The sequence below is a fragment of the Podarcis liolepis genome, assembly GCF_965112155.1.
Source record: "Podarcis liolepis genome assembly, chromosome: 7".
Lineage (NCBI taxonomy): Eukaryota > Metazoa > Chordata > Lepidosauria > Squamata > Lacertidae > Podarcis > Podarcis liolepis.
This window is the reverse complement of record NC_139561.1, coordinates 52,354,844-52,380,030: the sequence shown is the minus strand read 5'-3', so window position 1 is coordinate 52,380,030 and position 25,187 is coordinate 52,354,844. Positions and strand designations below refer to the sequence as shown.

The following is a 25,187-nucleotide window of genomic DNA, read 5'->3' as shown; positions in this document are numbered from 1 at the left end:
GATCCTGTAGCATCCTTCAACCACTTCCTATGCTTATCATCAGGGTGGTAAAAACACACACACACATACATCAATTTTCCAGCCGCAACAAGTGAAATGGAGATAGTAATCTATTTTGTTTTTTGGCTTAATCCTGAAGACCTTGGTGCATGTAACAAAAGAACCGCACAACTGGGAACTGTTCTTCCTTCACAGACACCTTGGTGTTGTAGCAGCACTGAGTCCTCCGTTCTGTTCAAGCATAAATGCTGCAGCTGAAACAAGACCCACATCCCCGCTTAGCCACCCTTTCTATTGAATTCGTCTGAGAAAAACACAGACTGGCACATTTCCATGACAACCAAGAGGGGAAGGGGAGGGAAAGAGGAAACTCTGTACAAAGCCACACAACTTCTTCCAGCCCCCCTCCCCAACCCTCACTATTTCTGGGGGACAAGAGTTAACTTTCCTTTATACATACATGCTGCCAGCTTTTTGAACAAACATGACACCCCCTTCGCAAAATACATCATTATCCATTCAAAACAACACAGATTATGGGCTTCCAAACAACTTTTATTCAGAGTAGGCCCATTAAAGTTAATCGCCATAACTATCTTAGCTCCATAAAATTCAGTGGGTCTACTCTGCATAAAGGGAGATTGGGGGGGGGGACTGATATGTAAATCAACAACTTGAGATATTTACACTATATAATTATGTTTTTTAAAATGTGGAATCAATCAATTAATTATTATTAGCAGCTGCTTAATTATATTACCCCAAATGTGAAATTTATTACTTAGAGTCCATTCATTTCAAAGTGTCTAATCCAGTTGATTATGGGGGGGGGGACCCTCAAATTCATTTACAGAAATAAAACAATGACATTATTAATAAACACAGTTAAAACAACTACTTAAAACATTCAAAAAATAAAACAAAATCAGCAATAAGCTAAAAACCAAATTAAAGCACATGCCAATATTCTAAACATCTGGATAGGCTTGCCTAAACAAAAAACTTTTTAGTAGGCACCAAAATACAGTGGTACCTCGCAAGACGAATGCCTCGCAAGACAAAAAACTCGCTAGACGAAAGGTTTTTCCGTTTTCGATTTGCCTCGCAAGACGAATTTCCCTATGGGCTTGCTTCGCAAGACGAAAACGTCTCGCAACTTTGTTTTCTTTGTCTAAAAACAAAGACATGTTTTGATTATAAAGTTAATTTATTTTCCCTTCAATTTTTGAACTGCTCTTTACAGTATGTGTGACTTTAAAGAGCAGTTAATAAACTGTTGTTGTACCAAATTTGGCTTTGTTTGGACTTTTTTTGACCATAGGAACGCATTAATTGATTTTCAATGCATTCCTATGGGATTTCGTGCTTCGCAAGACGAAAAATCCGCTAGACGACAAAAATTGCAGAACGAATTAATTTCGTCTTGCGGGGCACCACTGTAAGTACAGTGAGGGTGCCTGCCTATTCCAATAGGCAGGGAGTTCCAAAGTGTAGGTTCTACCATGCTAAAATAAAAATTTCTTGCAAATGAAGAATGTGTATTATGTGCCACCTGTAACAGTGCCAGTTCTACAGACTGAAGTGGTTGATATGCGGTAAAGACAATGCTAGGTTGATACAAAACTCTCACCTGTCATATTTGATCTGCAACAGCTCTGCAAGTTAACATTCTGCAAGTGACAGGTATGCATAATGGGAACTGGTCCAAAATTGTGCGCTGCTGGGTTTGGGCCCTGAACATATGCACAAACTTAATTGGTGCTACTGGAAGGATTTTTTTTTTTTTTTTGTTTCGACATCCCCACAGTTCACTTCAAAGACAGATTTTTATTCATACACAGCCATGCAAACTCATGGAATTAATTGGTCCCTTGATATTTGTTTATTTGCTAAAGAAAAACTCACATGCATTGTTGATGTTGTTGTTTATGTTATGATGTTCCTGCAGCACACACCCCACTAATGAAAGCGAGACCCTTGGGGATTTTCAAATTCCCTGTCTCATATTCTCAGGTCAACAATAGCCAGCTACCAGATTCCTTCATTCACAAGCAGATAGCCAGGGCAGCAGAGATGAGGGCAGATTTATTAGTGGGGTTAAGACATCTGATTACCAGTGGTGGAAGATGGATTCCCAACAACGGCAGCAAAAGGGATGAATGCTGTCAGCAAAAACAATGGAGAGGTCTGCCAAGCCACAAGTGCTGCCAGACACATATTTTTAGCCATCTCTTCCCACTTCTTTCCCCAAAATTCCACTCCCCCAACTCATCCTGATTTAGCAATGCAAAACAAACAAACAAACAAACGCCAAGTTTGGCACAGTATTTTGCTTTGCAATCTCCACAGGCGACATCCCATGTGACTACAGAAACAATAAGACACCCTAGAAGAAGCGGAAGTACAATGGTATTTCCCCCTCTCCCTTATTATTATTTTGCAAAAGGCCACTGAAATCCCCAGAGCATCAATAGCATCCAGCTCTCCACGTGGTCCAGTCTTGGTCTGTTTTTCCTCCTTTCACGAGGCTCTCCAATTTTATGCACACTGTACCCATCAGCTCAAAAAGAATTTTTCATGTTGACAGTGTTTTGACGTGTTCTTTTAACTGACAATTAGTTTACTTTGGGGGCATAATCAGTTTAAGACTCTTTTTTTTAACACACACAACTTGAAGCACTTCAGCTGCCTATGATTTAATGCTGCCCAACCCCCTTAAAGGACAGATAAAGGCCAAATACGTGTGCGGGAAGAGGCTTAAAAACATTTTTTTAAGCTTTAATAAAAGGGTCAAGTAAGAATCAGCAAACATATATTCTAAGCTGGAAGCAGCATGGAAAGAAGAATTCACAGGGGAGAGGACATTGCTTAATAGTAGAGCACAGGCATTGCTGAGAGAAGGTCCTATGCTGGGTCTTCTGACATCTCCAGTCAGGGGGATTTCTGGCAGCAACTGCAAAGGAAGACCTCATTCCCTAGGAGCCACTGCCAATCAGAACAGGCCAGAGGTTCTCAAACTACAGTCCACAAGTTCCATTCAGGTAGTCCGCAGAGCAGCGTACATGTCCCTGCATTTGATTTATTTTTTTCTAACACGAACACATTCACCAGGCCTGAATTATCAAACAGACTAACCAAGCCTTGAAGGCCCTGGTCCTAAAGTCTGTGATTTTTGTAAGACAGAACTAATTTGCCAGTGGAAAGGGTCTTCTCAGAAGCCAATGGCTCTCATAGTATGATACTGCTTTTGATCATTATGCCGAAGCTGATGGAAAAAATGTGCTATGTACATGTGTTGTTCCGTAGAATGCTTAAAAAATATATATATGAATCAATCTGGTGAGTGATTTCCAAGTCCTTCACCCTTTCACCCTCTGAAAAATTACGAGAAGGCAGCTTTTAGATTATGTTATATACAGTATGGTCTCGTTTTGCAAGTGGGGGTGCAGAACCTTAGCTATCATCCCACATAATTTAGGGGGTTGGAATGGTGAAGACCATGTACATGCCCAGTGACAAATGATTGTAAATCAGTTTGGACTACTACTTCTTTTTAAAAGAAGCACCAGTTGCAAAAATCCTAAGACTCGGTTATTACAACATTTTTTTTGCAACAATGCTGCATGGCATGTCTGTGCAAGCAAAGCAAAGTTCCGCAGAACTCAAAAGCCTCTCTTACTCAGCCATTGCTCAAGCTAGGCTTCCCTCACTCTCACAGGGATCTTGCACTCCATTTCAAGCAAACTGTGCTGGTTGCTGAAAGTGAAAACAAAAATGAAGCCAAAAAGGTGTCTTGCACACACACGCACTTCCCCTTTTTACCCCTCTGACACTTCCACCTGACATTCCAGTTATTTACTTGCAAACCAGACATCACCTCCCACCACAACCACCCCAGTTCAGTCAAGACTCCATTTAAACCACATGGGGAAGGAGGAAGTAGAATGAGAGTGTCTCTCAATTTCACGGTGCCACTGTCTCAGTTTCAACATGATAAAGCAGGCAAGAAATCATAATGAGAGCTAGTCAGTGGAGCCACTGAAGTCACAGAGGAAACAGCACAGTGACCACCACTGCTGCATTGCCCCGCCATCAAGACAGGTTATTTGAAGGCCACTGCAGGGTGGGACCAAGGAAACATCAAGAATCACGGGGCACTGCTATCAAAGAACAGCAGTTGTTCATATGACAGTTATGGCAAGACAAACCACTGGTGGCTTCTTCCTTGCAACCCTTTAAGCAAGCATTAGAGACTCTTAAGTTTCAGGTGGCTGGCTTTCTTGTACAGAGATACAGGGTAGTGTTATATGGTTTTAACCTATGCTGGCCTTGTTTGCACATCATGCTAAGCCAAACCATGGCTTATTGTGAGCTTGCCAGCACAGAAGAGCAGACCGCAACCAGTAGCGGCATCCGCACTTTCGAATGCCCTCCCATCAGATGTCAAGGAAATAAACAACATCTGAAGGCAGCCCAGTATCAGGAAATTTTTTATGTCTGGTGCTTTACAATTTTATATATATACTGTAAGCCACAAAGAGTGGCTGGGGAAACCCAGCCGAATGGGTGGGATATGAATAACAATGTATTATTATTATTATTATTATTATTATTATTATTATTATTATTCCTCTGACTTTCTGCTTCTGCAAAGAGCTCCACCATGGTTTAGCATATCATATCATGGCTCATGCTTTAGCTGTCTCCAGACCAGGGTCAGCCTACCCATGATGTGGGGTGAAGCACCTGCCTCAGGCGATGGAAGTGCAAGAAGTGGCACTCCACCCTGACCACCATCACTGCCACCACTGAGAGAGAGAGGCGTTCCACCTTCCCTGCCCCTGGACAGAGAAACCAAGTGAGCAGCAATACTGTGAGGAGTGGAATAGCTCCCACAGAGTGTACTGGTTGCCGCTAGGAGGTAGGGAAGCTGATAGGCAATGGTCTAAGGAGCACCCCAGTGGAAGTGGGACACAGCGCAACAGGCCAGGATGCAGAAACCCCTATTTCGCCTCAGGTGGCAACCTGCTCCAGACTAAGCACGAGCTATGAGCAAGGTTTGTCCTATAGCAGGGGTAGGCAACCTAAGGCCCATGGGCCACAAGAGGCCCACGGGGATTGTTTAATCGACCCACGAGCCGCCCCCGAACTGAGCCACCTGCTCAGCGAGTCCCCGCACACTGTGCTAAATCGGTGAAGCGCAGCACAAGGACTCACTTCCGTGGCGCCGGAAACGACGTCTGCGCAGATGCCGGAAATCACATCTGCGCAGACGCCGGAAATCACGGGCGCACACTCTCACACACACGCACAATCCAGCCCACAGAGAGATCTCTGCTGGAGTGAACTGGCCCAGGCAAGGTAAACCTTGCCAACTCCTGTCCTATAGGACAGGAGTATCACAGGTCTTCTGTCTCTTTCCCAAGTATTTAATTTGTATTACCTTTCTGTTCCCTTTTGGAAGACCTGGGGCTCCCACATATTTACTTCTTTGGAGACTGCCCACCATACAAAGGGAGTTCCAGGAGATATCAAACAAATGTAAATACAAAAGTACATCAAACATCAATAACCACATATACGGACTAAATATTTTAAACAACAAATCATTAAAACAATGACTCACATATTGCTTATTGGGATTAAACCTCAGAAAAAGTCCTTCTATGTATCTGCTCACTATGAATCCTGACAGGGAACACCATCTTAAGGAACAAACTGCATGTAACAGGAAGAGGTGCTCCTGCAGAAATATGGGCCCAAGGGCTCCTGAGGCCTTTTTAAACTATTGCCATCATTTTTTAAGGCTGTAATCTTTTATGCTTGCCATATGGCCAGGAAAACAAGTAGTCTGCTTCTGTGCCTTTAACAGCAGCTAGGTATTCAGGACTCAGCAGTACTCAGGCATGGAAAAAAGCATTATCAACTGCATGTCAAAGGTGCTGGTCAAACTAAGGCATCTGCACCAACTGATTTAATAAGCATTCTTTCTCTCTCTAATAAATTTATAAATCTACAAGGAACCCTGTACTTTTGTTGGGAGGAGGTGTTAGGAAACTTTGGTGGAGAATTCTCAGAAACAATAAGGCCACACAATTGTTTGAAGGAGAACCTCAATTTCAGCACTTTGATTTAATATTTATATGACACTTTTCCAACAGCCAAGTTGAGCTGAAAGTTAGAATAAAAAGCTTTGAGCTCAGCTTGGTTGCTGAGCTAAAATAAGATTAAATTACACAAGTCTGTAGCATAGACAGAGCCTTTCTTAGCTTTAAGAAATGTAAACAAAATCCCTTGCTGAGTTTCAAGTCACATCTTTCCATTGCTGTACACACCAGAGAGATGGCAAGGATGTCTTCATCTGGTGTTTATTACCTGATTTGTTTTCCCACAACTGCAACATATGCACACCTCAACCTCCTATTCAATAAAGCTCTCAGCTGCGCATGTGCAACAGATGCTTCAAATGCACACACCTCAGCTTAGCCATGGCTTACATTTTCAAACTGGATGGAAACTGGCTTAAAGGAAAATGCATCAAACAGCTGTGCTTCTCAAGAAAATACAGGGTACATATGGATCATGGGTAATGCCTTGGGTACTTGGTTTCAAATACTAGTGGCAGGAGAAATGGTAATGTGTACACAGCCTTGGGAACACAGAACACTACATTACACCAGGCCAGTGTTGTGCTCTGACTGGCAATGGCTTTCTGGGGGCCTCAGGCAGACTTCTTCTATATCACCTGCCACCTGGTTCTTTTAGCTGGAGAAGATACAGACTGAACCTGGGATCTTTGCATGCCAAGCATGTGCTCTTCCACTGAGCCGTGGAATTCTCTAGGTCAGAGTGACCCTCATTCAATTATAAAGGGGATAGAATTGGCTTTGCCCTTTACAACATCACTTATTGTTTAAAGGTTACCTTGACTGTGACTTCACCCCACTGCTCACAGCTCTGACTGTGCACAGGTTTAGTCACATGGTTAAGTGTCTCACTGCACATACATTCAGTTGCAAGGCAGAAAAACTACCCATCCACATACAGTTACTGCATTTCCTTTACAAACATTTCCTACATTTGAGCCTTATGAGCAACAATGAGAACAGAAAGAGAGGCGCTCAACTTGAGTCAAACCAATGACACATTTGGAACGGTATTGTTTGTCCATGAGCAACCTTGAGATCTCAAAGCCAGCTCTCAAAAAGAACTCTTGCCCAAACTCACTAGCTGGAAATCATTGCAATGTAGGTGCTATGGAATGAACACATTCTGTTTCTCTCTCTCTCTCCACAATCTTACCACTGAACTAGGATAAAAAGATGCTCCAATCCTTCCACAATTTTTATCCTCTAAAATGAAACTATTGAACAGATTGTTGATGATTTGTTGATGACTTATTGTAATGAAGATGGAATCTGAAGGGGCTATAAATCATTAGTCTCTTGCTGCATTTTCTAATTAGAAACTAAGTCTCAGCTGAATAATAACAAGGTTCAACAAGGCTGCTCCACTCCTTTTTTGAAAGGGAAAATAATGTTAAAAGTTTAGTGAGAAAGTCTGGACACCTCATCATAACAAATTGTTGTGGTGGTTGTTAAAAATTGTATACCACCCTTCATTTGTAGATCTTAGGGCGGTTCACAACATAACATTCAGTTAACATTTTGCAAACTCCTGGTTTGGACAGGCAACACCCAAACGTCACCTACCTTTCACAGTTGTTGCATGCTGACAACAGTTATAAAGCACTCTGTACAGGGGAAATTGGTATGAAAACAATAAACCACTATAAAACAGATTGGGACCCTCCAGAGATGGTGCTGAACTACAACTCTCATCATCCCTGACCATTGGCCATGCTGGCTGGGGGTGCTGGGAGATGGAGTCCAGCAACATCTAGGACAGCCACAAGTTCTTCCTCCCTGCCAAAAAACAAATATGGCTGCAAGCTGACAGATTAGCCAACTTGAACTTTAGTTGATTAATCAGGTGGGAGCAGTTTAATATCAGGATGGCCAAGAATCAAGGGCTTGTGGTTAGTTTACTTATAGATTGTCTGGGTTGGTGTGCTGTTGCAATAAAGAAAGTCTTCATCCACCAATGCATGTTGGCTGTTTCAAGACTCCCATACTTTCAACATGTCAAAAAGGCACCTAGCCTGAGATCTTCGTAATATGGAAGTATATTTTAATGTCAATAAATTAAAGGCAGACGATTCCCCAATTACAATTTGTTAAAATAAAGAATAGAATAGAAAAATGTACAGAGCAGATCTAGGAAGGGTGGAGCAGCAGTCATCACACACTGCATTGGGTGGTACCTTTTAAATTACCAATACTTTCACCACAAATGCTTGCCAAGTATTTTTTCCAAGCCACCCCCAAAATATATCAAACCTCTCCCCTAATTCTGAGGGATCAGCTCAAGTGGGTTCATTTAGAGCAACTGCAAGTCTTTTTACTTTCTTCTTCTTTTTGCAGGGGGGAAAAAAGAACAAAAACAAAACAATAACTTGGAAAATTACCACACATTTCCTACCATGTATTTAGTAAAGGAACATAGTCTATCATCTCCTGTCTCCACTACCTTCAGGCATTGTTTATTGTATTAAGTGTGATGTTCTAGTACACCAGGTTTTACAAACCCTAATTCCTAGAGAAACAGTTCAAGGGGTTGGTTTTCCAATTTGAAAGAGAGCTTTGATTTGCTATCTTCAATTACACACCAGCTTTTGTAGCAGCATTAAAAAACACCCAGACCATCTTCTGAACCTTTGGTGCTAGGCAGGCACATGAAGCAGGAAAGCAAACTAACCAGTTTAGGTTTCATAATCTGGACAGAAGGAAACATAGAGGCAATATTTCACTGGTGATTAATCCTGACGAACCAACAACAACTCTTTTCCAATTTACGCAGTTCTTCATATGTGCTCCCCACCCCCTACATTCCACCTCCGAGGGTGGCGTGCACAATAAAGTAATAAAAACTCATGATTAGGACAATCACAACAACCCAAAGCAAAACAGCAGCATTAAAACTGAAATGACAAACACAGCTTGTGTCAGATGAGTCTCCCCAGACTGCAGGTAATCTGTAAATGGGGTATAACCACCAAAAAGGTGGACAGCACCTGCCTAATTTGAGATGGGGGTTGAAAGGTTAGGACAGAGGAGAATCCCAGGTGATGGATGAAGGCTCATGTTGTATCAGATATTGTCATGGATTTATTTATTTATTTGATAAGTTGAGACGGGGGGGGGGGGGGAGTTACCATATGATCCCCGGGCCAATGACAGCAGCATAATATATAGTTATAAAAACAGACAGAACAGTTAACTACTATAAAAACAAGCAAAGCTGTTCAAAACAGAACAGAACAAAATTCAGCAAAACTGGTAGATTCCTCCAAACAAGATATTTTAACTGTTGAAAGCCAGGGTTAAGAAATGCATCTCGCATACAGTGAAAGCTGAACAATGATTTTACTAGACCCATGTCTGTGGGGAGGGAGATGCATAGCTTGTGGACTGCCACAGAGATTACCCTCCACTGGGCTGCCATTCTCTGAATTTCTGTATTTCCATAAGAGACCCCTCTGCAGAGAGTCTGTAGGAATGGAGATGATATTTCAGATATTTAGGGCCTCAGTCAGTTGGGGTCTACCTAGGATTGTTTTCCTCTTCACCAATACAGAGGAACTGGTGTGCTCTCATTACAGCTATATTCACACTGTACACTTAAAGCTTTAAACAGTCACTGCTTCAGTTTGTTAAGGGTGATGAGAATTGTTAGGAGACCCTCACAGAGCAACAATTCCGAGAGTGGTTTAACAATCACTTCCCAGGGAATTCTAGGATAGGCTAGAGTGTGAAGTCCCTAGGGCCATCTCATACGCCCATCATGAGTCTGAAACTAGGAGCGGACCTGTGCAGTCGATGCCTACATAGGCACAAGGTTTTCAGAGGAAGCTGCAGCCCTCCAAGGTTTTGGGGCAGGGAGTCTATCCAAGCCCTACCTGGATATGCCAGGGATTGAGTCTGGGACCATCTGTGTATAAAGGAGAAGCTCTGCCACTGAGCTACGGTCCCTCTCCTAACTTGACACCTGCAAGAGAGCAGCAGGAGGACGTTGGCTGCCACTGGTAAACATGAGACCCTTCTGTAGTGCCACACGAGCCGCAAACCTTTGGCTCTCTGCCTTGCAGAGCATCTCGTTTTCAGGAAACAATCCCTGGCTTGCTGGGATATGCAAGGGGTCCTCTTTCGCCAGCTGAGTATTTCAGCCAGCTGAAGTGGACGGGTGTTCCCAGCTACTAACCCCACTAGGCTCAATATTGTGAGACCACCTTGGAAAGCATATTTTTTAAAAAACAACTAAAACTAACAATGTAATCAGATATCCTTTTCTAACTCCTCCCCAGACTTCTACCATCACACTTGCTTGTTTTCATTCCCTACCTCAACCTTGGGGACAGCGGCGAAATAGAGAAACGAAAGAGCCAAAGTTCTCAACATCCCCCCAAAGCAGAAACACTTGAAGTCACAAATACCTGATGCAGGTTTCCACATCCTCACACATCTCTGCTGTGAAAGGATTCCCTTATTCAGGACAGAATTTTCATCATATCTAGGGTTGGGAAGACTGGGTAATGAGTCCAGAGGATGACTACAGTTTCCTTGGCATGCAACTTAGCCCACTAGCTCAACTGGTTGACAGGTGGGCACAGTTTTGAGGAAATAACTCACAGGTGAAATTGGAACCGGGGGGCAGGCATTAGTTTCAGAGGTTCCCCTTCTGATTTACAGAAGAGAAGATACAAGCACCCCTCAAAATCTTTCAAAAATACTTTCAAAAATAAGGTAAATGCAACAAAAACCTTGCACCCCACCACGCATGAGAATATCACAAAATTTTCTCTCCTTTTGAAAATTCTGTATTTATTTATTTCCCTTCGTTATTTCATGGAGGGATTTTTTGGGGGGGTGGAATGCAGGAGAAATGTTCAGCACAGCACTAAATCTAAACCATCAAACCCAAGGGGATAATGCAGAACAAGCCACAACTCCTTGAGTTAATATTTTAAGTTCATAGAAATCATGAAATGTTTTGCATATGTCCCACAATCAATCTGCATCCTGGACTAGATGAGCTAATGCTCCCCCCCCCCTTTTGAGCTGCTTTGCTGAGAAAAAGCAAACAAATGAGCTCACCCTCCTGAAGGCCAGACCCTGTGAGGTGCAGCTTGATTCCTGCTCCCTCCATCTGCCAGACACACGACAATTGGCATAGGAACCATCATTATGGTTCAACGCCTGGGCCTGGATGTTCGCTCCCATGCCAAATAAGGTTTAAAAGCATATATAAATGTCTCTTATACAGGGAAATTATACTGAGCAGTATCATCATCTGAATTTGTACACGTTGGATACAAGTCACTCTCACTTTACTTGGTTTCTTCCAGGGAGCATTTTCCTCCTGTGCCATGTAGTTTTCCAATCAGTTTTTCTGAAAACCGACGGAGGCTGCTCTTATAATTAAGAGAGCAGCTATGCTGACAAGGCACAGGCTGAACTGACAAGGGAAGACTGCGGCTCAATGATGAGAGCACAAGCTCTGCATGCAAAAGGTCCAAGGATCCATACCCAGCAGGTAGGTCTTGAAAACTCCCCCACCTAAGATCTTGGGGAGGTCTTGCTAGACATAGACAATGCTGAGCAAGATGGGAAGGCACCTTCCTATGCAAGGCATTCCCTGTTACATATCTTGCACTGTGATAAACACACAAGGTCCCAAGTCCAACCCCTAGCATCTCCAGGTAGGGCTGGGGGAAATCTCCTGTCTGAAACCCTGTAGATCTGCTTCCAGTCAGTGTGAACAGTACTGAGCTAGATGATCAGCGGTCTGACTCATTATAAGGCAGCTTCCTATGTTCCTAGGACCAGAACCCACTCAAATATAAATTCCACTCCTTTGTCAGCAATCTGCTAGCTGGACCAATGCCTGATGAAGCAGATCATACTCCACAAAAGCTCGTTCCGTTAAAGTCTTTTAAGGTACCACAATACTTGTTTTTTGTACGAACAGACTAATGCAGCTGCCCCCTCTAGAATTAGACCCAGGTTAGCGGCCTGATGTTGCTGCTAACAAGAATTACTTCTCAGAAGAATTATCTCCAGCTTCACCTCCCACAACTACAGAAGTGAAACTAGAAACAATGTATCAACATCCACTTTTCGCTTCCTTGATGGAGGTTAATTGGTAACTTCGTTGTTATTGTGCAATCACACCCCGTCCTTATTAATCACAGACAGAGAGTTGACCAGATTCCGGCGAGTAAAAAAATATAGGCTTTCACCCTCTCTATTTTTCCCAGGCCGTCAGCATATACATGCATGCAAGGACTAAAAGCACACAGCGTTGCAGAATTGCTAAAGCCAAACAGATCTGGGTTTGGGCTAGTATTGGGATGGGAGACTAGGGCATAAAAAGAGCCCCTCTGGATCAAGCAAAAGTCCCAGCTGGTACACTAGCCTGTTCTTGCAGTGGTTTATCAGATGGTGCATGCAAAATTTGAGAACAGCAGCCCTCTTACTAAGAATCCCATGAGCTTTACCTTGAGTTTAACGGCACCATATGCTCCAACTGCTCCTATTTAATAGGGACAGTCCCTATTTTCCGAGTCCCTGTGCTTGGTAATTCGCCTTGTCCAAATTCAGTCAACGTGAATTGCTAACATCACCATTCTTTAAGAGTTCAACCTCTCCCCCTGAGGTTCCCGGTGATTACTAAATCACTGGTGGGTGGGTGAGCGCATGCACACGAAGGCACCGTGCCATTTCCCACACTGCAGTCACCAAGCTATATTTTGCACAGTTGGTAACTAATGCCAGAAAAACGTCTTATCTTCTACCAAAAGAGCGACCTCGCTCTTGGCTTTTTAAGTCACAGAAGCACAGGGTCACTGTTTAACAAATGAAGGCATAACACAAAAACAACGAAGAGCTTCAACTATGTGTAAAGAGGGCTCAGGAACTCATTGCTGGTGGGAGAACAGAGATTATAAACCTGTCTCCGTTTTCATCTGCAGGGTGGGAGAAGGTATGCATCACTCAATGCTGCCTCAAACAGAGGCAGAGGACTCATCATTTAGAGCTAATCCACTCAGGAATGGACACCAGATGATTTCCATTCTCACCACTCAATCACTCAAAATATGCAGAGTCACAGTAGAGAACGTGAACCACCAACACCATTGAAAGGAGTCTACAGTGTCGCTTCTGCTGTAGCTCATTCAGCGGTTAAAATCCTCCATATATCCAGCTCACATGAATGAACCAGCCTTTAGCTGCCATTCACAAAGTGCTGAGTTCATCAAGTGACCTCCATACCTGTGTGAACCAGCTGTAGCTCAGTGGCCACAGAACACATGCTTTGCATGCAGAAGGTCCCAGGTGCAACTCCTGACGGTTTTGTTTCTATGGATTAGATAGCAAGTGATGGAAAAGACCCCAAAGAGCTGCTGCCATATTAACCTAGATGAACAAACCACGTGCCTTGCTCTAAGGCAGCATCCTATATCCCAACATTTACAACTGAGGTAGGAAACCTTCAGCCTGAGGACAACATTCCTCTCTGGACAACATTCCAGGAGCCACATGCCAGTGCTGGGACAAGTCAGAGGGAAAGGTAGGTGGAACATTTAATGTAATCCATGAACAAATTTTCCCTCTATACCAGGGGTCTGCAACCCGCGGCTCCGGAGCCGCATGTGGCTCTTTTACACCTTTGCCGCGGCTCTGGGGCGGATACTAGCGAGGGGAGGAGGCGCATTGTGCGCCCCGACACTCCCCACTGTGGCGGGCGCTGTACTGGCTGTGACGTCGCATGGGGGCGATGCGTGCGTTAGTCTTGCACCGTCCCGACGTCACCTTCCCACCCGCTGTCAGATTGCGGCTCCGGAGATATATTTGTTTTAAATGTCGCAACGGTTTTGCGGCTCCCAGGTTTTTTTCCTTCGGAAACGGGTCCAAGTGGCTCTTTTTGTCTTAAAGGTTGCAGACCCCTGCTCTATACAGTAGGCACACACAGACCCTCTCTATCCTCCATCCAGGCAGACAACAGGCACTATCAGAGTTCAAGAACACATTCCAGCCAGGCAAACATTCAAGGAGGGTGAGAACCAGGGCCAGGGAGGGGTGTGAACTGGGGGAGGGGGTGGAATCCTGAGGGCCAGATCCAGAGGTCTGGGGGTATGCAACCAGCCTCCCACCCGGACTGAGGTTCCCAATCCCTGCTTTACAAGCAGAGTACAATACATGAATGTTTTATCAAACTGGTAAAAGAGACCACTTGGCCGTTTTCATTTCACAGCAGTGGGGATTTAAAGCTACTATGCTGGGCACAGGAATAACATAGTTAAAGCAAAGGAAAGAAAGAAGAAACAGAAGAATGTAAAGAATCTAAAAATAGCAGAGAAGGGGAAAATCGGGGAGCAATAAATCTCCTGTTACCGGGGCTGTTACTGGAATATAATCTACATGGATTTGAAAATAAATGTTGGTAACTTTTCCAATGAAAATGAGACAATTTTACCAATTAAATAGAAGGGAAATAAAGATTAGTGTATACATCTGACACCCTTTATTGGATTCTCCATGCCTTGTCTCTGAGACACACACTCTATAACACAGGGTAACTCTACTGAATGAATGAATGAGTAAATATATAAATAAATAAAGGTGATACTGACTGTGGGTTTTCTTTTACAGATTTATGTGCAACACACCCAGCTCATATGTACCAAGAATTCCTGAAGTCTGAGCTGGCTTCCTATCAGATGCAGGAGCTAACTGCTGGGTCAAATGTCTGAACCAGGCTTTCAGGTTTTGATCCCTGGGAATATTTGGCTTTTAAAAATGCATCTCTACACTTGTGAGGGCTAGGAAATTGTTTCAAAAAATCTAAACTGGAAGCTTTCTATTTGCAATTGCCGGACCGAAAAGTAAGTACCATGGGTAGAGAAAGCCTACTGCCATCCCATCATTTATTTTAGTTTATTAGTTTGCTATATTGGTTCAGGTGCTGCTGTTGCAAAGAATATGAACACCATACCATGAGCACAAATGCCGTAATGGATTTTAGAAATAAACAAATACTTAGACTCCTCTGGTGTTTGCTTTATAAAACTTCATCTGGCCCAGAGGAGAAAATTTGTCTATGTCCCTGAGCAACCAGTTATACAGAAAACAAAAGTTTGTAAATATTAAATTGTTCTATTGGGACATTAGGCGGTGGAACCAAGAAAAAAAAACCCCAACATGTTTCTGCTCATTGGCACAAAATGAAATTATTATTATGAATTATCTTCCTGCATGACAGAAAAACAACCCACCCAGGAGTCGTGCATGCCTTGCAAACCTGCATCTTGTTTGAAGTGTCTTGCACAATGAGAAAGAACAGATAATAATGCAGATCAGGAAAACACATACTATAATAATTTATATCCCATGCTGATAAGTACATTCTGAAAAACCAGTTCTCATAGAATAGTTCAACAGGTAGCTCACTAAATCAGTGGCAAAACTATGATGGATTCTAACAGAACTTATCTGTATCCAATATACAATTTTCTATATGAAATACTGTGTATAGAGTGGGAGGGGAAAGAGGTGGTTAGTATCCATCAAAACAGTTGGGATAGTCAACATCACTTTCAATTGAAACAGGTATGGCATGGGAAAATATATTGGAAGGATGCAAACTGTCCGACAGATAAACCTGAAAGACAAGAAAAAACAATATCTGAAAAGTTGCTAGTTTGTTGCCTGTGTTTGTTGAGAGCTGGGTGCGCCTCAGAAGTACCGTAATTACACAGCTTCCTCTGTGGGGAACAAGATAAGAGAACTATACAGTGAAACCTTGGGTTACCTACTGTCCTCCTTACGAATGCTTCAGGTAACGAGCTCCACTAACCCGGAAGTAAATGCCCCTAGTTGCAAACTTTGCCCCGGTATGCGAGCAGAAGTCGCGCGCCAGCGGTGAAGCAGCAGGAGGTCCCATTAGCAAAAGTGTGCCTCAGGTTAAGAATGGTTTCGCCTTAAGAATGGACCTCCAAAACAAACTGATTTCATAACCAGAGGTACCACTGTATAAACCGTGAGGACATCAGGAGCAGGTAAAATGGAAAACACTGGACACTCTTGACTGACTAGGAATAGATGGACCAGGCATTGCAGTTGGACTACCCAGTGACAATCCCCAGCAGCTGGTATTCTGGTGCAAAATGCCTCTGACACTGGAGGAGGAACATAGCCATTGTGGCTCACAGCCATTGATAGCTTTATCCTTCGTGAATTTGTCTATTCTTCTTTTAAAGCCATACAAGCTAGTGGCCATCTACAGTATATCTCTTGTGGGAGATAATTCCATAGTTTAACCATGCATGGTATGCAGATGATCAATATTAAGACTGCTTCCATCCTGATTCAAGAAGCATTTGTGTACTTTAAACAAAAATAAAAATCCATGCAAAACATCTTTTAATAACATCTTCAGACAGTCTGAGGGCTGCCATTGAATTTTTAATTTTATTTTTTAAGGAGAAAAAAAATGTTCTACCAACCTGCTACACTGAGTTGAGCTGGGACCAGAAATGCCCAGAGAATGATGAGACACGATCATGTCCTGTTACTCACAGAAAAAAAGATGACTGTCCCCATACTTACATGAGGGCAGCCATCTTGTTCCCCCCTCTCCCCAACGATGTACCTGCGAGGAACAGCATGTTCATCATGGACCATCCCTGGTCCCACTGCTAGCAAATCCAAGCTGTAATGTCAGGGGGTGGGGAGCATTAAAAAAACAAAAAAAGCTGTCAGAGGATTCAGAGTTGTGGAGATTCCAAAGCAGATCATGTTCTGATCCACAAATGAAATCAGTGGCTACAGATCAGGTGAGTTCACTGCTGAATTGTCTCACACAATAATATATAATATGAAGCCATTGGATTGGCCAGGTCTGGAATAAATATTAGGAATCTGGCTTTTCCCCCTCTCCTGGTCAAGTTCTGCCCACTATAGTTTTAGCCGTGGCTATTCACTGCATGCACCCTGGGTTGCATCCTACATCAGATCCAGACTCATGCAGGGCTTATCTAAGGCCTGGGACAGGAGTCTCCACTTGGTTGAGAGGCACAGGGCATTCTTGGCATGACAGCGTAAGTCCAGCAGGCCCCTAACAGAAGGCCTCAGCCAACTTAACCCTCCAAGGCCCGGGACAAGTGTACCTGACTGCCCTTGACTCTGCACGGGCCTGCCCACATCTGCTTCCTGGCATGACTGATTCTGGCCTTGGCCTGGCCCTTTTTCACTTTCAGTACCAGCATCTTACTAAAATGATGCCCAATGTTATAGGCGCTAGAATGGCTGACAAAATGGCAGTAAACAATGACATCATCCACAGCTGCTTATTTGACGTGATATTAAATCAGGAAATGTATTCAAGAAACATCTGATCCATCTCTAGAACTAGAACAGGGCTGGAGAACCTGTGGCCTTCCTCCCATCAACCAGCTATCAGGGATGATAGAAATTGCAGTCCAAAAACATCTGGAGTGTCATAGATTCCCCACTCAACTTAAAATCATGGGGTTATTTCCAAGTCAGTTGTACTATAAGTCCATTGAAACTACTGAATCTTAGTCGTGTCTGTTAACTCCACTGGGTCTACTCCAGGTAGGACTAGCATTCCATATAACCCAGAAATTTGGGAGTGGGGTTGCAGGCCATCCAGTCTGTGTGCTTTATGCCATAGTAATAACTATTTATATACCACCTGTTGGCCTTAATAACTTAAGGAGAACCCTGTGGGATCATGCCACCAGCCCATTCTAGCCCAGCTTCCTGTTCTCACAGCAACCCATCAGATGCCCACAAGCAGGACCCCAGGAACTGGTTTTAATATGCCCCCCTCCAAAGCAGCACACAACCATAACGAAGCATTTCGTGTAAAAAAGCTTAGAGGTTTTGACAGCTAAGTGGTATAAAAATACTGCGAAATAAATGTAAAAACCTGTCACACAACCACCAAGAGAAAGAAGTCTTCCTAAAAAAATCATGGAAGGAAAGTTCAAAATCATCTGTTTCTGTGTCAAGAGAAACCAAGGCCTGCACAGATGTTCTACTGTATACAAAACTGGGGAGTGGGGGAGAGGGAGAAATAAACAAAGCTTTGATAAAGAAACCAATGTGAATTCACCCATGTTTGCAGTTCTGCGTTGTAAACATGTCAAAGGTCACTACAATTTGATAAGCTTGTATCATTTACACGTGGTGCCAGCTTGTCTTTTAAAATATATATTTATATTTAACTGGTAGGGGTCACAATCCTCAAATTGGGTTGCAGCTTGAACTGAAGATGGGCTGTAACCATATTTTGTAGACAGGAAAAAAAATGGATGAGAAAAAACACAGGGATGGAAGAAAAAGGGTGACATGGGACACAGACTGCGACAAACACAGAGAAGGTAAAAATAAGAAGAAGAAAATGAAGGCTGCCATCTATGCACACTTGCTTAGAAATTAGCTAATTGATTTTTAGGAGACTCCAGGGCTGTAAAAGTGGCTTTCATACTGCATGTGTGAGTCAGAAGTGGAAATGAAAAGCCAGTGTGACTGTAGTGACTAGAGGGCTAGGCCTAGGAAGAACCAGGTTCACTTTTCCACTCAGCCACAAAGCTCACTGGGACTGCATACACATTGTACATTTAAAGCACATTACTTCCCCCAAAGAATCCTGGGAGCTGTAGTTTAAGGGTGCAGGGGGACTGTAACTCTGATACACTGCAGCTCCCATTCATGGGCAGCCTTCATGACCTAGCACCAGTCACTGTCTCTCGGCCTAACCTACCTCACAGGGTTGTTGTGAGCATAAAATAGGGAGGGAACCATGTGCATCACCTAGAGCTCCTTGGAGGGAAGGTGGGCAAAAAAGAAATTTTTTTAAAGTAGTAATAATAAAGAAAGGTTGAATGGCATGGATTTACGATGCTGGCTTAGCTGTATGGAATATGCACCAAATTTTTACATTACATACAATCTACAGCATGCCATGCTATAAAAATGGGGAAGGGCTTCTTGGACTCACAGTTAGGCAAGCTTTGTTCTAATGAATGGGAGAGGCTCCATTCTTCCATTCATCTCAATGGAGCATGTGTAGCAGAAGGAGGTTTTGGAGACGAAATGCACCTTTCTGTTGTAGTTTCTCTTCCTTATCCTGACTAATCCTCAATGAAAGATGGGGGAGGGGGAGGGAGATGGTGAATTAAATTCCTGTGCTATCCATAATGGGGATGGGTGGGAAATAGAATACACACAGGGGGGGGGGACCTAGAACCAAAGTCAAGGCCCAAATCACTTTTACCACTCATCGTAAAAGTACTGCACAGCACAGCAACATTACAAAAGTCCTATCAATCCATTCAAACTATACAATGCCTTTCCACATTCAATATATTATCTTCAGCTGCACTGCTACACACATTTACCTGGGAGTAAGTCCCACTGAAAATAATGAGGCTTACCTATAAACAGACATATAAAGGGCTACAGTTTTCCTCTACAGGTTATTTGTTTGGTTTTCAAGTCAACTTTAATTTCACATCACAGTTCTAAACCAATGCACACTTTATTATTTCAAAGGTTAAGGTTTTTTTAAAAAGAAAAATAGATGCAGTACTTGGAGGGGGGTGCGGTAGACCAAAAACACAACCTTCCACCATGAGATGTTACTTTGGGCTAATTCTCATTAACAAATATGCTCAGGGAAAAAAGAGTCATTAAAAGACAAGACTTCATCAACCTACATTAACATCAGATATCCCAGTTGCTCAAGGGCAGGAAGAGTTCTGTAAGATTTTATTTTATTTTATTAACTTGGCCTAAGGTAGAAACAATCTTCAGCTAAGTGTTGCCTCTTATGTTTTGGTCTTTAGATAAGATCAGACAGATTTTTCCATGCATATGCACTCGCAGGTTTTTAAATTTTGCATTATTTTAAAAATTTGGCGTGCAATGTACAAAAACAATTTTTAAAAGAAGAAATGCATTATTATTTTGAGATTCCCACATTTACAAGCCCCATGGACAGACAGCCAAGACCACTTAGAGCAGCTTCCTAACTAAGGCTGCAAGGCAACGTTTCCTCTATAAAAGAAAGGTTTGCACAACCTTCCGATACACAACCCAATAATCATTCGTGTGGGTGGGTGGACATCCGTTGCTACCATTTTCGCCTGACACCACATCTCAGGGGGAGAACGAAGTCGACGCTTCAATATCGAGATTGTGAATACAGTACACACAGAGAGATCCCTCCCTTCCCAGAAAGGAGACTATCCTATTCTTTTGGAGCAGGGGGGAGGGGGAGAAGGCAGCTCTCACATAGGAGGAGAGAAACGTGTTACTTACTGTTGCTGACGTGAGGCTGTTATCCGCCAGGGTCAAGTGATGAGGTTCCCACCTCCTCAAAAATTTGGAGGTGAGGATCTTGCTGAGGAATGTCCGGGGGTGCCTGATGACACAAACCTGGATATCTCCTTCTTGAAGCAGCTTATATCTCATCCCACTGCAGTGGACGCCTCGCCTGCACAGCGCGGCCCCCATTTTATTCCCTTCCGTTGCAGACATTTCGCCCAGCAAAGGCTTGCTCTCCTCGATCTGTCTATGGTCGCTTCCTCCACCACCGCAGCTGCTACTGAAATCCATCACAGCTTAAGAGGGAGACGGTCCGCTCGGCTTCTTTTGTTTTTTTATTATTATTACCCTCTGGGGTGTTTTTTTGGCTCCCCACCCCTCCCCACCACTCGCTTGCTTGCTCTCCCCCCCACCTCCTCCCCCGAAATCGTCCAGGAAATTTAAAAACGTAGAAAAACACACAAACATATACAAAATCCAGGGGTTTTTCTACCCCCCCCTACAAAAGAGCAAGAGAGAGGAGGAGGGGTGAGAAAAGCAACACCCCCCTTAAAAAAAAAAGCACCACCAAACAAACCCAATAGACAGGCGCGCGCGCGCACAAAGAGGAAGCGACCGGAGGGGAGAGAAATCCTTATTGGAAACTTCAAAAATTAAAGCTTCTTTCTTTCCTTGCGTCGCTGTTGCTGCCGCTTTGATCCTCGCCTCCCTTTTTCTGTTTTCTGACTGTGGGCTGCGGGGGTGGGGAAGGGGGTGGCGGAGGATCTTGTTGCTCAGTTTCCCAAATCCATGCTGGAAAGGAAAGGTCGATCCCGACGCACAGGAAGCCGGAGACAAAAGGCAGGCTTCATCCAAAAGGCAGGCGAGGAGAGGGAGGGTGTGGGAATCCTCTTTTGTGCGAGTGGAAGCAGCGGAAGGGAGGCGCGGGGCCGGGGGGGGGGCCGAGTAGAAATGGGGGAAAGGTTTCTGTCTCCCCGGCTCCTTCCTTGTTCTTGCCGTGCACGTCTGAACGGGCTCCACAGACGCGCGTTGCGGGGGACGGAGGGAAGGGCTGGCTGGGCGCGCGTCAGGATAGACGGGTGGATGGGTGCGCGTGGTGTGGGAAAGGGAGGAAAGGCGCGTGGAGCCGCCGCCTCTTCCTCCTCCTCGCCGCCGCCGCTCCTCCTGCAGCTGGGCAAGGAAGAGACACGAGCTTCGCTGAAAGATTGTTGCGGGAGCAGCTCCGGAGGCTCGCCTGATTGGTCCCCTCGGTCATGTGCGGCCCGCTCTGACGTCAATGCCAGCTGGAAGAGCCGCTTTGCAGGGCTGCTGCTCTCTCTCTCTCTTAAGGCAGACTGGGGGCGAAAGGGGGGTCAGCGCCGCGGGGGTGCGCGGAAGCTCTGTGGCACGCGCGCCGCTAAGTGTGTGGGGCGGGGGGGGGGTGCAAGCTCAGGGGCATAGATGGAGGGGGACCGTTGCTCTGGGAGGAAAAAAGGAAGGCGCGGCGGGCGGGGGGAAGGAGTGTAATGAATCGTGGTCTTCTTCTTTTCTTTATTATTATTGTTAAATTATAATAAAACGTAAATTATAAGAAGAAGATCTCTCACCTTGTGTGGGAGAGTGCTTTTTAATGTGAGTTGTGGTCCCCCCCCCTACTGTTATAATAATTAGCTTGATTGTTTGAATGGAAAGTTGGGTTATAAACGTTTTTTATATATTATATGAAATCAGCAAGCATTATTATCAGTCATATTATTAATCACTATTAAGATTGGTCATATTAAATGCTAGTCCTACCCAGAATAGACCCACTGAAGTTAATTAAACGTGACTAACTTAGGTTCCTTAATTTCAGCAGGTCTGCTTGGAGTAGGACTTAGCTGAATGCAACCCATTAGTAGTACTAATAGTGGTACTAGTACTATTATTTATTACACTTTTTTTTACTTAAGTGCACAAGGAAATTTAAAAATAATACAATTACTAAATATGCCTCATGTAAAAATCAAAATATTATATTTTATACCCTGCCTTTTTAGAAAGCGCACAAGGCAGCTTACATTAATTCAATGTAATACCAAATAAATATGTAAAATTATTATTATTATTATTTCCCACATTTTTGCAAAAATATACATGGCAGTTTACATAAAATAAATATAATTCCAAATTCATGTCATGCTGGATTTTAAAATATTTAAGATTTCTTTAAAAAAAAAGAACCTTAAAACAAATGCAGACTAACAAGCAAAACTAAGGTGGTATACACACCAAGGTGTTAAAGCATATGTGAATAATACAGATCCACTGTCCAGTATGGTTTAAATTTGGGATGGGGAACCTGTGGGCCTCCACATGTTGTTAGACTACAACTCCAATCATCCGCAACTATTGGCCATGCTAGAAGGGGTTGATGGGAATTGGAATCCAACAGCATTTGGGGTGCCAGAGGTTCCCCAACTCTGATTTACATGTTATAGTCAAAACAAATTCAGAACTCTTCATGGGAACTATTTTTAGGACATGACAACTCATTACAACTTCCCCTTTTTGGAGGAAAAAAAGCACGAAGACAATGAAAGTTGTTAACATACTGATGTTAGCATGAATGAAGAGCCGTGCATATAAATATATGTGCTTCCATAACAGCTGCCAAATTTGACTTGAATTTTGCTCATTCATTTTGCTACTGATCAATTTTATGAAATAATGCATTTCCCAAACTTAACATGTTTCCATGGAAAAGGGTGTAGTGGGGAAAAAATGTTTTTGCAAGAATGATTGTCGGTGAGATCTTATTCATATCAGCCTTCTACAACCTGTTGCCCTCTGATGTGTTTCATTAGACTTGGTTTTGTGCTTGTGTACAAAGCCCTTTATAACTGCATTATAAAGATGCCAGCGACATGAAGGCTGGGAACATTGACCCTGCAGTGTGGGAATCCCTTGCAGATAGGTTGTGTATTCGCAGGTTGTGTATTCGCAGCAATGACCAGAGGAGAAATGACCACTGGGAGGAGCACAGAGAGAAGAAACGCCATGGTGCATCTGCACCAGCAAAAGCGAACACCTTCATTTGCCCTAGCTGCAATAAAATGTGTCTTTCTCCCATATCAGTCCCTACTGGCCTAGCAGGCGCTGTCAGTCTCCAACAGTGTGACTTTACCACCAATGGCACACTCTTCCATTGTCTCTCGAGACAGATGCCAACAAAAAACCAAAGCCCTGAACAACTCAGGCCCAATAAGCTATACAGAGCACCTTACTCCATACGTTCCAAGTCAGTAGCTGGAGGAATGCTATTCGTGGCCTCCCACTACTCCCACTACATTCTTCTCCATTTCTAAGTGTGGTTAAGAGACTCAACAAGGAGTTGTGCCTTCAGTGCAGTCGGCCCAGCCCAATGGAACTCTGTTACATTAGAAAACAAGCTAGCACCATTTCAGACACCAGGCGAAAATAGCTTTATTTCAGCAGGCCTGTGCACTATGAATGTTACTCTAATGTTTCTATTTTCACGTTTTAATCTTTGTCTTAAATTTTGTATATTGTATGTTTTGTTTGTTTGCTTGCTTGCTTATCATTGCATTTATAGCCCATCTTTCCGCCCCCACCTCCAAGGGGTTCAAGGTAGTGTACATGGTTTCCCCTTCCTCATTTAATCACAACAAACCTGTGAGACAGGTTAGACTAAGGGACAGTGAGTTTCATGGCCAAGCGGGGATTTGAACCCTGGTCTCCCAGGTGTTAGTCCGACACTCTAACCACATTGGCTTTCACTTTATTTTCCTGTCAGCTACTTTAAGACATATGAGTGAGAAGGGGTTTATATAAATTCCTTAATACATCAAAATACAATGAGGGGCACCATTGTTTATTTACTGATTAAATTTATATCCTGCCCTTCTAAAGGAGCCCAGGGTGACATAAAACAAACAATGAAACAAAAAGATCTTTAAAACAATTCCAGTACAGATGCAGACTGGGAAAGATATCCATTTAAAAGACTTGTCAAAAGAGGAAGGTCTTCAGTGGGTGCCAAAAAGACTACAGAGACAGTGCCTGACTAATTTTCAAGGTGAGGGAATCCGAAAGGGCAGGTGCCTCAACACTGAAGCTTGGCTCCTAAAGGTAGAAGGTAAGGTAAAGGACCCTGGATGGTTAAGTCCAGTCTAAGGCAGCGACTATATTATGTGGAATGGATCTCCTGATCAGATGGTATCTGAGCACAGTGATCAGTTGGGTACATAAGGGGTGAGACAATCACTGATCACTATGGTCACCCATACTTTTTCACATGAGATATTTTGGCTAGGCCTGAATAGTTTTCTTACCTCAGGAAGCAGGATGGGGACAGCTGGGCGAGGTGGCAGATCCAGGCCCCTGAGGAGCGCTCCACTCGCTGCCTTCTGCCTTGCCACATGGAGAAGAGAAGGGCCACTGCTGCTACCACCTGCTCCTCTCTGCCCTTCATTTTTATCCCCCACCACCTTCAGGGTGCTGGGGCCGCTTCCAGTCTCCTCAGGCAGTAGAGGAGGAGGTGGGTGGGTGGGTGGGTGCCATTGTCTCTTTGGTCTCAAGTGGCATAATGTCTTGGGCCCACCCTCACTCAGATGCAAATAACACCATGTGCTGCAAAAACAAACTTCAGATGTCAGATTTCCTTGGCAAATCACAACGTGCCCATTAAAACAAACAAACAAATAACCCTCCTTTTAAACATCACGTACAAAG

General features: G+C 43.6%; 1 protein-coding gene across 1 annotated transcript in view; it reads right to left on the bottom strand.

Moving 5' to 3' along the window:
• CMIP (c-Maf inducing protein) overlaps positions 1-21,741 on the bottom strand; it is a 144,787-nt gene extending 123,046 nt beyond the window's left edge. Inside the window, exon 1 of the mRNA XM_083514968.1 lies at positions 20,469-21,741. Coding sequence (XP_083371094.1) covers positions 20,469-20,765 — 297 coding nt within the window. The 5' untranslated portion in view covers positions 20,766-21,741. The remainder of the gene's footprint in view (positions 1-20,468) is intronic.
• Positions 21,742-25,187: the final 3,446 nt, after the last annotated feature.